Here is a 16,207-nt window from a genome sequence, read left to right as displayed (position 1 = left end):
TGACAAAAGGGTTTCCTTCCCTGTAGCCCCAGCTGGTCTGGAACTCACTATGTAGACCAGGCTGGCCTTGAACTCACAGAGATTCGCCCGCCTCTGCCTCCCAAGTGCTGGGATTAAAAGCATGCACCACCATGCCTGGCTAGAAATGATCCATTTCATATAATAAACTTTAACAACTCCTTCCCTCTCTTCCTCCCTCCTTCCCTTCTTTTCTCTTCTTTAAGAGTCCAAGATCTGAGCATGATGGTGCAGCCTCTAGAGGCTGAGGCAGGGAGATTTCCTGAGCTCTCGATGTTAGGGCCAGTTAAAACCACATGAAATTCCAAAAAAAAAAAAAAAAAAAAAAAAAGAATGAATTATTATGCTTGACTAACTCATGAGACACTGAGGCTCCAGAAGGACTAAGGACTTTTCAAAGCCCACACTACCATCAAGTGACAGAGCTGACATTGAACTTGGTGGTCTGGCTCTCAGATCTCAGATCCCAATTTGAGCTGCCAGCTAGCGCATGCTCCTGTTTCTTGTATCCACTATATTATACCTTTAAAGAATGCTTTTGCAGTCTGGTATAATGGCACATGTCTGCAATTCCAGTACTTGAGAGGTGGGGGTAGAGGATCACTTCAGTCACAGTGGCTAGAGAGTTTGAGGCCGGCCCTGACTATATGAGACACTATCTCAAAAAAAAAAAAAAAAAAAAAAGCTAGGCTGATGAGATAGTTCAATCAGTTATGGCAGTTGCCACCAAGCCCTATGACCCTATTTGGATCCCAGGGACCCACATGGTGGAAGGAGAGGAGGAGAGAACAAAGTTGTCCTCTGACTTTCACATACATACTATGGCATACATGTACCCACACCCACATACACACTAAATAAATAAGTAAATGTAACAATTTTAAAGCTTTTACATTTCTGTGGTGTTGCTAGGAATCGAACCCAGAGCCTTGAACATGCTACCATGGACCTTGAACACGCAAAGTGTTCTACCACTGAGCCACACCCCCAACCCACAGTATCTCATCTTTGCAATTCAAGGATGCTATAAGGAGATACTCAAGTATTTTCTTTCTTGCCTCCACCTCCCATGTTCTGGGATTACAGGCATGTGCTACCACACCCATCTTAGAGCACATATTTTCATCTCTTAATATCCAGGAGGCTTGAGACTCATGTTTAGCTGCAACTTTGAATTTGACAGTGGCAGCACTCAGAACCCTACTTTGGTTCCACATATTACACCTTGGCACACAGGCAGAACCACTGCTCAGAGCCTTTCCCTTCCATCACTTTCATCCTCCCTCCCCTAGAGGTCTGAGCTGGAAAGTGGCTATAATTGGCCTCTGTAATATCTGAGTTTCCAAACAGTTCCCAGTGCAAGGAGAGGCAACATCAGGTGCATACACAGGCAGGCTCTGAACATTGCCCTATGTGACCCTCTATGGTCCATGGCAGTCCTGCTGAGCAGCCTGTCCCTCTCTGAGGGAGAGGCTGGGCCAGTCATAGCCAGATGGGTGACAGTGAAGGCAGGGTACCTGGTTCCCTTTCCTGGAGCCAACTGCCTTGCAGATGTGTCCCCTTAGACCAAGCAAGAAGGAGCAGTCAATATCCACCTCTATTCTAAGACAAGCAGAGGCATGGCTGCTGTGATTTTTCTTTTGGGCCTTTCGGACATTGCCTAGGCCAGGCGCAGTGTGGGAGAAGTGAAGGAACTGTGCCTGGAGAGTACCAGGCGTGACTGCCAGCTCTGCAGCACCTTAACCATTGCCATGACCCTTAGGATCCCATGCTCTAAGATTGGGCCAGATGTAATAAGCTGCCCCAGTGCCCTCTAATAGTCCTTCTGAACCCATTCTTTGGTCTCATGTTCAAATATCTCTGTAAGACCCATTGTACTCTTGTGTTCCAGGGGATCCTTTCAGATGACCATGGGCTGGCTGCTGCCCTCTGGAGAACTTTCTTCAACCAAAAATGTGAAGACCCTCGACAGCTTGAATTGCTGGTGGAGTATGTGAGGAAACAGGTTAGCAGCCTCCCCCTATGCAATCTGGTAGAAGTATGTGGTATTGGACCCTGGGGGATCTAAGAGGCTGATCTACCAGGAGCTAATATAAGGGGGATCTAAGAGGCTGCTCTACCAGAAGCTAATATAAGGGAATCCTAACCCAATTACATCAGCAGCAAGCACCGATGAAGACTGAGCATAAGTAGCTCACTCTGGCCTTGAACTTGCTGTAGCCTTTACCTCCCTCCCAAGTGTTGAGATTACGTGTGTGAGCTACTATGCCAAGCTTAAGAATGAGCTGCTTCTAACTGGGCGTGGTGGTGCATGCCTTTAATCCCAGCACTAGGGAGGTAAAAGCAGGTGGATCTCTCTAACTTTGAGGTCAGCCTGTTTTACATAGTGAGTTCCAAGCCAGCTGGGGCTACAGGGAGATCCTGTCTCAAAAAGACAAAAATAATAATAATAATAACAATAATAATAATAATAAGCTTCTTCTGTGTGTCCAGCTGTGAACTAGGCCAAGGATTCTACGGAGGGGATAGGGAGGAAAGGTATACAGCCTTCTGCTTCTGAAAGTTGTATCACTCATTCACAGTATATTTTGTTACCTGCTGGTGCCAGGTATAGTATTAGATACTGCGCCCTCAGTGTCCTGGACCACCCACTGTGCTCCATTTCATGCCCACTTGTGGATCTGTTTCCCACTTCTGACTTCTAACAGAACCAAGCTGCAGACAGCATTTAACAAACACCTCTAGTCTTCCCCCCAGTGCTCTTCACTGCCAAGTAGGGGCTCCCATGTCCTTGCTCTCTGACTTTCTAGGGCTTCCTGACACTAGGGCTTCCAAGAGACACTCCACAGTAAAGACTGCTTGACCACATGACTTTGTCAAGCTGGTGCAGAACTAACTCCTGATCTGCCCCCAGAAATTCATGCTTTCTAGATGAGTGGACTCACTCATGTAGAGGAGGAACATGGAGGCTTTTCTGGGGTCTCCCAGTGAGTCAGCCTGCATAGCTGGCCTCAGATCCTAAGCTGGGTGAATCATGTAGCCACTAGAGGCCACAGCTGCTGCAGACAACTCACCAGTTTGGGCTGTCAGTGAGTCACATCTTTACTTCGTGGGCTTGGTCCCTGGGGTGATGGGGCCTCACGCCAGTTATTCTCTTGTTCACCTGTGTCCATGGTCTGTGAGCCTCCAACAGCCAGGAAAAGGAAGGGCAGAGCCCAGCTTCAGAGCAGACAGGACTGAGAAGACCAGCTAGTTGGTTGGTGACAAACTGACATGCTAAGGCTTTAGAAATCAGGGGGTAGAGAACACCAGAAGCCAGAACTTCCACGTGACCATTCTTCAGATCTGCCAGAGCCAGAGAGAAGGCACTGTGACTTGAGAGCCTTGCTCTCAGACAGGAGTCAAAATTGGTGAAGTAAATGCTGTTTTTGGAGAGACCCACCCATCTCTCCCATCTGCCGTGGTAGGCTTGTGCCAGAGGCCACAACAAGGCACAGCTGGGACCGCAACAAGGGCCCAAAAAGGAGGGGTTGCCACAACTAATGACCCTATGAGAAGTCTCATTTGGCCCCATTTAGAACTTGGCAGTAGGGCTCCTAAGAAAGCAGGGTACCCAGTTCTGTCAGCAGGCCTTAGCACCTGCTGTGGCAGTCCCTGGGCTGGGAGAGCAGAGGTTAATGGGGCTCAGTTCTGCCCTTGAGGAGCCAGTCGGGTACACAGCCAGTCCTGGAGTAAGTTAGTCTGTCATATGATTCAGATTTAATAGGGTGCTGAGAAGGCCAGAGAAAGGTTTGTTCTGACTTCGTAGGTCAGGGCAGACCTTGAGCAGTCTCTGGTTCTGTACACCTGGTAGTATTTGGTAATCAATCCGAAATTACATTGAGGTTGGCAACTGAGGAGATGAGCAAAATGGTGGCATTGGATGAGCGGGCTGCAGGGACGACAACAGTACAGCTGGGACGACAGCAGTACAGCTGAACCACTTCCCCTGGAAGGGACTCAGGACATATGGAAAGCTAGACCTCTCTCTGGGAGGCTGGGGCTGAGTTCAAGGGACAGCAGTCTGAAAATGAAATGAGTGATGAGCTCTTGGAAGAAGAGGATAATCCAAGACCTGAGATGAAGCCCCCTGCCCACTTTTCTTTCCCCCCAAAGAGCCTCATCTTTGTGGGTCCAGAGGTACCTCCTGCTTCCTCACTGTGCTACCTGTCCATCTGTAGGCATTTCTCACCTGCTGCCCTCCTGAGACCCCTTAACTCACTTCCCCTTGCAGAAATGGCTCCCCTCTTTCCCAGCAGTGCACTTGCCCCATCACAGGTATCCCTCTACACAGGGAAGATTGTGTGCTTAGATACCTAGACAGGCCCAAGAGCACCCCAGGAGGCCTGGTGTTACCCAAATGGCACCTAAAATCATCTCTGTGTCACACAGACTGGAGGTGCAAACAAGAGACAGCCCACTGAGCAGACATGATCACTAGCTCCAGGTATCAGAGCAGCTGTCAGTTTTGGGGAACAAGAGGATATGGCATTTGGTCCCTCCAGTTACAGTTAGAACACGAAGGATCAGGGATGAAAGTCATGTAGTGACAGGTAGGGGTTTTGAAGAGGATGATCATCTTAACAACAAAGCTGCTGGGGACAGCCCCTCCCACCCCACCCACCCCTTGCCCCAGCCCCATCTGTTCTGTGCTGTGGAGACAGCCTCTTCCCTCCCCCCTCCAGCTGTTCTGTGGAGTCAGGAGAAACTGGGTCCACAGACCAGCATGAGGGCCCTCTGGAGGACAGTGGAGGCACACTTATGAGGAAAAGAGGTTGAAGCTGAGTATGGTGGCACACACCTTTAATCCTAGCACTTGAGAGACAGAGGCAGGTGGGTCTCTGAGTTAGAGACTGGCCAGATGTACATATTGAATTGTAGGTCAGTCAGAGTTAAACATAGTGAGATTTCTGTCTTTAAAAAAAAAAAAAGCATTTGATGTGACAGCTCTGTACACGCCTTATCAAATCTTCCCTTGAGTCCCATGATGTACCTATTTCCGTCTTCTCAGACAAGAGGACATAAGTTTCCGAAGTGACCACCTTGCATAATAGCACTAGGAAAAGGCAGGTCTGAGCCTTTCAGCTCTACTGGGTAGAGTGGACAGGGTGTATTCTGTGAATCTCAGGCTCTAAGTTCTGGGCCTGCAAGAACTCTGTAGTGAGGGTGAAGCCGGGGTTAGATGCCCTTGGTGGGGAGGGCGTGGAGTGGGGATGTGTGTCTCCATTTAGAGGTGTAAAGGGAAGTCCTTAAAGCCTTGTGGTGAGCTTCCCCAGTTACTTTTTCTCTAAATCTCCTTAATGAGATAATCTGGGAGATCAGAGACCGCTGACTTAGAAGCTGGATAGTCAGAAGACACCCTCTCTCCAATACTCCTGGCTTTCCACTCCTTGGGGAGGCTGGGGCCTTTCACCACTCTGACGTGTGTCTTGCCCCTGTCTTCTGTTCATTGCTCTTCACTGCAGATGCAGTACCTGGACTCCATGAACGGAGAGGATCTACTTCTGACAGGGGAAGTGAGCTGGCGCCCTCTGGTGGAGAAGAATCCACAGAGCCTCCTGAAGCCCAGTGTTCCTACTTACAACGACGAGGGTCTTTGAAAGGCTGGCCCTCTGGACAGTTGACTGGCTGGATTTGAGGAACCTCCATGGGACAAGTGCCTGTTTGGCTCAGGACCCTGAAGAAAGTGGCCTGAACTGACTTTTGAACAGTACCTATTGAACACTTGGCCCGTTTGTGCTGAGTTTCTTCTTCCTGTGCCCAGGAGTCTGATCTGGTTGGGTACAGTGCTGGGAGATCCTCTGGCTCTTCTGAGGTGTTCTCTCCCTCAAGAGGAGCCCCAAGCACACTTCCTAAGTCCTGCAGCAACCACATGTGACTGACAGCTTTTTTCAGCGGCTGAGGAAGAGCTGGGTAGGTTAGAAGGGAAATACCCCACACCCAGGGGGCCCCCTGTGCCTAGGAGCAGCATATAATGCTGCTGATTCAAGACCAGTAGCTATACACTGTCCCCCAACTGTGAGCCATGGGGTTGAAGTGGCCATTAAAAGAAAGAGACCTATCTCTGCTGTGGCTCTTTGTTCCAGGGTCTTTTAGAAGCATAGGTGAGACGGTGGGTGCCACAGTTCAGAGACAGGAGATGGGGGTTAGAGGGTGTCAGGGGCTTTCTGCTGATGCTCTTGTCTCCAATTCACAGAGAGGTGTCACTGGCCAATGCACAGCCTGCCAGGCATGTTCTCTGGGACCCAGGAGGCTTCTGAGGGCCAAGGGGGTTGTCACATCCTAAGTCATTTAGAAAGAAACCTTGAGAACAAAAGTTTCTTTGTCGCCCACAGAAAACTGGGTAAAGAACACTGTCATTCCTCTCTTGGCCTATCCTTACATGAGATAGCAAGGCAAAAGAACGTTTTTCCTGGTCCAGTGGGTACCATCCCAGGACCCAGCTGCAGGCCCAGCTTTCTACCCCCTCCCCAATTTCTACAGCATGTGCTGCAGAGCTGCCCAGTCGGCTCTTGAGGGGCCTATTCCCTCCTCCCTGGGAGTTTGGGTCATCTCTTGGGGGATTTTCTTAAATTGAACAAAGGGGCGGGGAACCATCTTGCCCCTCCCTCCCCCATCCAGCTTCCTTCATTGAACTTGCTATAAAATGAGTCATATAAAGAAACTCTATACGAGTGAGGTATATTCCACTTCTGTGAAAACATTACAAATCAAACCGCCTTCTCTCGGTTTATTTAAGATGCTTTTGTTGCAAGCGGAGCTCTAGAGTGAAGCCTCCTCTGTGTGTGTGAGATAATAACACCTTGTAACTCATTACCGCTGGGCACTATTTACATAAACCAGAGCCAAGCCAGGCAGGAATTTGCTGATTAATTTATTTTTAATGGAGTGAAGTATTCCATGCACCAGAATAAACTTTACTGTGTGTATCTAACTGCTCCTGGAATGGATGGAAAAATTAATGGAACAGATTTTGGCTCCTACCTCTGCACATTAATTCATATATAAAAGTTATTTGAATGTTAACCCATTTGCTGCCCAGGGCAGCTCCCCAGCCATAGATCCCAGCCCACAGCACCAGTTTAGCTACTGGGCTTGTTTTAGCATCCTGGAACCTCAGATTTTCAAGAAACTTTAAAAGTCATTTGAGCCCATCCAGGTGCAGAGCCTGACCACCTTTCTTAGGCTCTGTGTTCATGCAAACCCTGCCTGCAGAGCTTGTATCCTCACGATTCAGTGTTCAGATACAACAACTCTAAAATAGAGCCATGTTGTGAAGTCCTGGCCATCAGCCACACCAGGCCCACTCCCCTTCAAAATAAAATCTAGGTACCTTACAGGCCACAAGCTCTTCAGTTGACTCCTGCCTCCATTCCAGCCAGATTTAATAGGTCTCTAATCCATTTCTTCAGTGAGCAATCACTTGGCATTACTTGAAGGGCCTACACTGTTTCCTCTACTCAGAACTCACTTCTGATGCTGACTGAAGAAATAGTTACCTTCCCCAAGTGTCACTTTTCCTCCTGTCTTCTACTGACTTAGCACCTCAGTAAAGTCATTCAGGTGATTTTTTTTCACAGCCGCCTCCCACACTGCACCCTTAGCAGCATCCACAAAAGAGTGGGTGTCATGTTAAGGTGGCTCACCTTTACTTTCCTAATGCTCAGTAAGTACCTGACTCACAGCATCTGGGGACATACTGGTGAATAAAGGAGATTAAACGAACAGTTAAATCAATTCCAACAAAAAGAGCCCCTTCTGGACCATTTGCAGTCTGCCCCAAAGTTCAACTTATTTTAACAGTAATACTAAAGTATTAAGCAACTCCTTTGGCTTTAGCATAAGAACCAAACCCAATTAGTACAACATAAACACTTTTTAAAAATGTTTTATTTAGTAACTTATTTTCTATGTTTGAGTGTATTGCCTTATTGTACGTAAGTGCACCCATGTTGTGCAATGTCCACGGATGTCAGAAAAGGACATAGAATTCCCCTGAAACTGAAGTTACAAATAGTTGTTAGCCACCATGTGGGTACTGAGAATCAAACGAGAATTGCCAGTGCTCTTTAATGAACCATCTCTCCAGCACTCCATAAACACTTTTCTAATACAAATCATATTAGAACAAGTGAAGGACATTACTTCGTCTTCAGGAAGACTGCTCTTCAGAAATATTTTGATCATTCATTTGTATACTTCCAGAAGGGACCAGAACAAATTAAGAGAGATGGTTAGGAAAAGGCGACTGTGACTGAAGCAGGAAGATTGCCTTGAGTTTGAGGACAGTCTGAGCTACAGTGTGAGACCTTGCCTCAAAAAGAGAAAGAAAGGGCCAGCTAGATGGCTCCGTGGATAGAAGGTAGCTTGCTCTACCTAATGAATTGAATTCTATCTCTGGGACCTACATGCTAGGGCTAGGAGAACTGATTCCAATAAGTTATCCTCTGATCTTCACATGTATGCAATGGCATGCATATACTCAGACGCACATGCATGTATACACACAGACACACACGCTAAAATTTTCTTTTAGCCAGGCATGGTGGCACATGCCTTTAATCCCAGCACTTGGGAGCAGAGGCAGGTGGATCTTTGTGAGTTCCAGGCCAGCCTGGTCTACAAAATGAGTCCCAGGCCAGCTGGACTACAGGGAGACCCTGTCTCAAAAAGACAAAAAAAAAATTTTTTTTTTTTTCTTTTAAAAAGTGAGCTGGAGAGATGGTTCAGTGGCTAAGAACACTGACTGTTCTTGCAGAAGACCTGGGTTCAAATCCCAGCACCCACATGGCAGCTAACTATCTGTAACTCCAGTTCCAAGGGATCCGACGGCCTCTTCTGTCCTTCTCGGGCATTGCACAACATGGGCGCACTTACTTACATGCAGGCGTAACACTCACATATAAAATAATAAATAAAATATTTTTTTTAATTTTTTTCTTAAAAGGAAAAAAGACTTTAATCCCAGCACTCGGGAGGCAGAGGCAGAACTGAGAGGGAAACTTCCTCCCTGCTGGCTAGCCTTCATAGTACTGGAAGATGCTATGCAGGCTGCTGGGGGAGAAAAGTCAGTGATCTCACCCAGCTGTGAAGCCTACAAACTGCAATACTAATCTGCTAGGCAAGATGTGCCCACTTGTGAAATATTGCTATGATCATTACAAGGGTAACCAAGTGCTTTCTGGTTGGATTTGAGGTCCATGCCACAAGAGAGCTCATGCCCAACACCATAAATTGGTCAAAAACCCATGGCTGGGGAGGTCATAGGCCCTAGGGGGGACCTTTCTGCTGTCATTTTACTAAATGGACATGGTATCAAACTGTCTTCTAACTAGTTACTCATAGTACTGCTTTCAGCTTTGATCAGAGAAGCTACTATTTGCAGTGAGTAGTGGTTAATGCGAAGACTTATAACCAGTCAAAATGAGTAAGTGACTGTGGAGTGCTTAGTTTTAAATGGGACATCCTGGATTACCCCTCTCCCCCAAAGCTCCGGGAACATCATGGGTAAGAAGAAGTTAAGAGCTGGAGGATGGGATGGAATGCTGTCTTCTAGACATGAGATAGCCTTTGTTCTCATGGACGCACAGCATCTGTGGTTACCTGAACAAGATGGAGCCCATCAACTTTCCATCATGGATATGGGAGGGGCTCAGTGAGGCCCAGCTCCCTGCTTCTGAGCTATTGGTAGTTAATGGTTGCTGGGGGAGAGGGATTCATTTTCTTAAGTGGTATAAGCATAACCTACGCTCATGCAAATAAACCTAATTAAGCTCAGTGGGACCCAAAGAAACAAACAAAAGACAAAAGACATGAAAGTAGAGGGGAACTTGGGAAGAAGGGGTTCAGTGGGAATGGGAGGTGGATGAGGGAGGGAAATGGGTGAAAGTAACCGAAATACATTAAATACATGTATGATATTGTCCAGGTATAACAAAAGCAAAAACCCTACCTAGTACTTCAGAGGTTGAAGCAGGAGGATCACAAGTTAGAGGCCAGCCTTGGTCACAGCAAAACTGTCATCTTCCCCTACCAAAGAACAGAAATCCTAGACTGCTAATCACCAAATTTCACCTTTTTTGTAATGTATAAAAGTTTAAAATGTATGATAGGCATAATCATTTTTACTAACCTTTTTCACAGGTGAGGAGACTAAAGTTTAGGAGGCCTAGAAAGTTATCTGAGATTGCGCCAGCCCTGACCATGTGACCTCAGGACCCCAGCTCTATCCCTGGACCACACTGCCCTCTTCAGGTCAGCAAGGAGAGAGCTGCACTTGGCTTTAAAACAGCTGGGAGCTTCCCCCTGGCCAAAGGCAGAAGAGACGCCTTAAACTTATAGTTTCCTTGTCACAAAAAAGGAAGTCTACTAGCACATCAGAAAACATGCTTTTCCTTAGAAGTTTTCTTTTGCTTTTGTTTTTGTTTTTTGTTTTTTTATTTTCTGACACAGGGTCTCCCTGTAGCTCCAGCTGGCCTGGAACTTGCTATATAGACCAGGCAGAAGTTAAAGCCTTATTCCAACTTTATGAGCTGGTATGTGTACATACACAGCTAATTGGAAAATACAACAAGTGATTAGTAATCAGAAAAGCCCAGAAGGCAGTTAGGACAGAAAGAATGGGTAAGGCTTGAGGGGGAAAGCAAACAAGGAAGTGAAGGGCTGCCAGGGGAGAAGGCATGGGACCAAAAGTCCCTCAGACTCAGGTGGACCAGTGTCCTTGACAGGTTGCAGAGAGAAAGAGGGCATGAGTGGGAGTTCCAGGATAAAGCATTTGACCAGCAGCAGCGCACTACCCCTTACCCCACCTTCTCAGGATTACAATTTGACAATGAGTAGAGATGCAGGGCCAGGCCAGGATGTATTAACCTAGCCAGGAAAGCAGTTGAGCTGTCTAGGTTTGGATCCTGAGAGTGATAGTAAGTTCACATCCCAGGGACATTGATGCTGAACTCCAGAACTTGATGCTGAACCTGCTCGATGTGCTGAAGAACTGGAAGTCATAGGTGTCTGGAAGCCAGGGCTGCTGCTGTCTGACAGAAGACCAGCTTGAAACAAATCCTCTCTATTGTGTATTTCCACATGACAATCACAGCTAGACAGGACAGGGACTACCACCCTGTCATGTAGTAGCCTCTGAGAAGAAGACACTCAATTGGTGCCAGGTGACTCTGCTGCAGGCTGGACAGTGGCGTGTCCTCTGAGACCTACTTGGATGCTCTTAGTGCACTTTGGAGCATCTATCTGGGAATCCAGGCTGGTGGGAGGTGGACTCACAGTAGAATTGTTCTGGGGAAGGCGGGGCTAGAACTTGAGATGGAACTGAGAGGATGAGGATGCTGGCCCTGTCATGGGTATATGGACATGGAATCATGAGTGAGTTCCCAGATGTGAAGGTAGCCCAGGTATAGGAATGGGCACAGAAGGCAGGATCTGGAGAGGAAGCTGAGTAGGTAGGGAGAGATTCCAGAACTTCCATGTGGCCCCATAGGGGAAGTGTAAGGTTTTAGACTATTCCAGAAACACGATTGATCATTGAGAGAACACAGACTGCAAGAGGTAAAGGCAATGGATGATGACATCTGTTGGATTCTTGGGTGGTGCTAGTTGAGAAGAAACAGCATTTAGTTGAACAGTAGGGATCATCTTTGACAATTAGGGAATCTTATTGTCATCCCTCTGGGAAATGGAAGCCTGGTGCAATGGTTTGAATGAAAAATGCCCCACATAGGCTTAAGTATTTGAATACTTGGCCCCATTTGGTGGCGCTGTTTGTGGAGGTTTAGGAGGTACAGCCTTGCTGGAGGAAGCCTGTCACTGGGGTGGGCTTTGAGAATTCATAGCCTTGTCCCATTTCCAGTATTGCTCTCCGTTTCCTGTGCTTGCTTGAGGATGGGGTGCTCAGCTTTCTGCTTTGGCTGCCTCCTGCCATGCCTCTTCCGCCATGATGGACTCATCCCTCTGGAACCATAAACCAAATAAACTCTTTTAAGTTGTGTTGGTCATGGTATTTTATCACAGCAACAGAAAAGTAACCAATATACCTGGTTTTGAGAGGAAAACCTGGCCTTGGTGAGGTAGAGAGAACCCTTCTTTTCCTTTTAAGATTTATTTTATATATATATATATATATGTGTGTGTGTGTGTGTGTGTGTGTGTGTGTGTGTGTGTGTGTGTGTGTGTGCAGGTGCCCAAGGAGGCCAGAAAAGGGTACTAGATCACCTGGAGCTGGAGTTACAGGTGGATGTGAGCTGCCTTGATGTGGGTACTGGGAATCAAACTCAGAACCTTTTGAAAAGTAGCAAGGGCTCTTAACCTCTGAGTCATCTCTCCAGCCCCACCCCGTTTTGAGATAGCTTTTGCTATGTAATCCTAGCTGGCCTGGGACTTGCTATGTAAACCAGGCTAGTCTTGAACTCACAAAGATCCATCTGCCTCTGCCTCCCAGGTGCAGGGGGATTAAAGGCATGCATCACCTCTCCCAGTGAGAACACCTTCTTGAGGCAGGAGGACAGATGGAGGTCAAGGGATGCCTGGAGTGAAGCGGGGAAGAGGAGGGAGAGCTCAGGCCAGCAAATCTTGATGCCTGAGGAATCTAGAGTTTGGGAGAAGTGAGAAGGAAGGAAGATGATAGATTTGTTGGGAGGAAATGTGACACCTGCAAAACGCTTTGGCTCTTCCATTGGAAATAGTGCTCCTGTACCTGCTGCCCTGGTCCTGCCCACTGCCAGTCCCTCCTCACTACTGCATCCATCATGCTTTGCCCACACCATCCACAGCATTTGGTTTTAGAAAAGGGTAGATCAGACCTCAGGCTCCTACCCATGACTTTCCCTTCTTATACCTGCCCTTGTGCTAACTACCCAGCAAAGGTTTTCTGGGGATCTCCCTGAGCCGTGTTGTTGAGCTTAGAACCCAGAGCCTACCAAGATCCAGAGCCCCTTTCTTGAACAGAGAGAAGAATAAGGAGAAAAGTCCCCAGAGACCCTGGCTGAGGAGCCTCCAAATGGTGCACACAATGATGACAGTGGTGTTACTGCTAGAAGACGTGGAGACCTCCACCCAGTCGCCATTTCACAGGCTGAAGCTCCACAGCTGGGAACCACACAGACCCCATGCACTTGTGCTGACCACTTCCTCTTCATACAGCCAGAAAAACTTTTACCTCCTAGACACCTCTCTGGAAGAGAGGCTACTACAGGGTTGCATCTTAGCTGAGGGGGTGGAGACATGGTTCCTCTAAAGTTCTGGAATGGGCCATGAGCTCTAAGCCCCAAGCACCCAGTTTAAACCTTGTCCTAATCCATGGTTTATAAGTATTTATGATTCTATGTTCCTCACCAAACTGTGAGTTTCTCCAGAGCAGACACAAGTTCTTACTCATCTTTGGGACCCCCCAAGCTGGCCTAAAGTAGACACTGAATCCAGGGTAGATTGGACAGAGGGAAAAGGGAGGGGGTGGACAGAGAAAGGTGACTGTATCAGTAACAGGCTGGAAGGGTCATGGAAGGGTTAGTAAATGTTTTTTTCATCCTCTTCTCAGGTTCAGAATGGATTGGCAAATAAGACAAATGAACATAAAATGGTGGCTGCTAGTGTCACTGATAAAGCTGATCAGAGCATGTGGTTTTGTTTTGTTTTTTTTTTTTTTATGAGACAGGGTTTCCCTGTAGCCTCAGCTGGTCTAGACCTCGATGTAGACCAAACTGGCCTTGAACTCACAGAGATCTGCCTGCCTTTAGTTCCCGGGTGCTGGGATTAAAGGTATATACCAACATGCCCGGCTGAGAACGTGGTTTTCATTTGTTGGTCAAATGATTGCTAATATCCCCACAGGACCAAACATCTTGCTCTTCTATGAAAGGGCAGACAGACCTCTTCCTTACAGGAATAGGATTCCTTTGTAAGTTTATCCTGTGTTGGTGTAAAGAAAATGTGTTAACTTTTCCTGAGAGGAGGGGGAGAAGGAAACGGAGGAAGAGGAGGAGGAGGAGGAGGAGGAGGAGGAGGAGGAGGAGGAGGAGGGAGGAGGTGGAATAATAATAACTTAAAAAGACCTGAACCCAACTCCTTCCCTAAGTCCCCCATCAGACAATCATTCTTCTTCCTTGAGAAGGAAAGGGCTCTCAGCACAGAGAAGAGGGGCATCCCTCTCAGACGTCTTCAACAGAGTAGAATGGAAATTTTCTCCTCTCCTCTTATGGAAACATGAGTGGGTACAGGTCCTACACCATTTTATGGGATGAGATGGATGGATGGGGCAGAGGATGGGAGGGGAAAGTGGGTAATAAAGTGGGCTCCCTACCATCACTGTCTGTAGATCCACACAGCCGCCTATAAGGAACAATGCCAACATGCTCAGTGTGCTGGGGAAGTGTGTGAATGCTCATAAGTATACATGTGTGCAGAGGGAGAGAGGATCTTGTCTCCTGTGAGAGGCTGGATCCTAGAGGCAGTGGTGGGAGTGACCAGCCACGTTGGCCTTCAGAGCCAGTCTTAGGTCTCATGGGGACGGGGACTGACCAGAAGGAGCTCCTCTGGTCACTGTCCCATCTGTGTTCAAGCCTGCATCATACTCGTGCCCTTCCATAACCTAAAAAGCTCTGGAATTCAGCAGATACAGAGTGACTATGACCACTCTGTCAGGCAGTTACCACAGATTCATATCTCATAACCACCCAGGGAAAGAGGTAAATGGGGCCCTTGGCCCCATTTTACAGATTAGGCCCCTGTGACTCAGAAGATGACCTTACCCATTAAGAGAAAGAAAGAGCCATTGTTCGAATACAGGGATCTGACTCAGTACAGTGGCACAAATGACCCCAGCCCCTGGGATCTCAGGATGAGATAACTGGGAAAGAGTGACCTCCTGAAGACCTGCGTGTCGCTCAGTGAACAGCGAGTCACACCCAGCTGGGTTGCTTTGGGTTCCTCTCAGGGTAGTTTCCCAAGTCATCCCAAGATGGGGCCCTGGAGTCTTCACAACCTCTTGAGCAAGGCCCTCATCCTCAAGGCTCTTAATGGTGTGGCCTGAAGACTTTCTTGTGGTACCTACTGGCCTCCTCAGGCACTACCTTCCTTCCAGGGCATCGCGGCCTTCCTCTAGCCTAGAACACCCTGCTTGCCATTCTTCACTGGCTGAATGCATCTTTTGTTGACTTTTGGAGACAAGGTGTTGCTATGTAAACTAGGCTGGCCTCAAATTCACAGTCCTCTTGCCTCAGCCTCCTGAATGCTGGAATTATTAAAGATGTGTGCTACTATGCCTGGCAGAGCATGCCTCATCTCTTACCCAGTTTGAGCCAGCCTCCAGAACCCCTCACCATTTGTGTGGCTTGCAAGTTGCTTTGCCTTAATTTAAGGCATGGGGAGCACCCTGACTACTACCCTCCACTGGAGCACCACAATGTAGGTGTGTGGCACCTGCATCAGAGCATCCTGCAGCAGGCTGGCTCTGTCTCACCACCCCCACAGGACAGGCACCTGCCCAGGCGCCACTCAGTTTGTGACAGATGACAGACAAGACTAAATGACCCCCAGGAAGGCCCAGCGTTGCCAGGAAGGCGCCGGACACACCCCCTGGACAGGAAAATAGTTTCCTTCCTCTTAATAACAGTCATTAAGGGGCCTGTGCCACACACACACACTGCAGCCAGGGGCTGGGCTTGTGTCTGTCAAATGGTTCCCATGACCCTAGGCCAATATCTAGAGGCCCAGCCTCAAGGCCAAGATCCACCTATCTACCCTCTCATTGCCCTTTATCCACTCAGCCCATAGGGAGGTACATCTGGGTCTTACAGCCTTGAGGGACTAGGTTTAACTTACACTCTATTATTATCAGAATGTTAGGGCTTCCTGGGACCCTTGTCCCTTCCAACTCACCCTGCCCCTCTCAACTAAGTACATGCACACGGGCACGCACACACGCACGCATGCAATACTACACAGTCCAGAATTGAAATCGGGCTAATCCACTTCCCAGACACTCAGCAACCAAAGAGATCTTCACACAGACATGTACACACCAGCATGTAGGCAGATACTTCAAGACAGCCAAGCTGGTCCACAAACATTACAGATAGTGTGTACTAATACAATCTTGCACAGATATACTTCTGCATAGGTATGTATATATATTCAGCTGAATGAT

General features: G+C 47.8%; 1 protein-coding gene across 4 annotated transcripts in view; it reads left to right on the top strand.

The window, feature by feature from the left end:
* Positions 1-6,124, top strand: part of LOC103740185 (ubiquinol-cytochrome-c reductase complex assembly factor 1) — a 105,394-nt gene extending 99,270 nt beyond the window's left edge. For all 4 annotated transcript variants that reach the window (XM_029567212.1, XM_008840744.2, XM_029567213.1 and 1 more), the window contains 2 exons: positions 1,910-2,023; positions 5,523-6,124. In XM_029567212.1, coding sequence (XP_029423072.1) covers positions 1,910-2,023; positions 5,523-5,657 — 249 coding nt within the window. In that variant the 3' untranslated portion in view covers positions 5,658-6,124. The remainder of the gene's footprint in view (positions 1-1,909; positions 2,024-5,522) is intronic.
* Positions 6,125-16,207: the final 10,083 nt, after the last annotated feature.

This window comes from Nannospalax galili, unplaced genomic scaffold (genome assembly GCF_000622305.1).
Source record: "Nannospalax galili isolate Female #2095 unplaced genomic scaffold, S.galili_v1.0 scaffold221, whole genome shotgun sequence".
Classification (NCBI taxonomy): domain Eukaryota; kingdom Metazoa; phylum Chordata; class Mammalia; order Rodentia; family Spalacidae; genus Nannospalax; species Nannospalax galili.
Note: the sequence above shows the minus strand (reverse complement) of the source record. Positions and strands in the feature narration are given on the sequence as shown.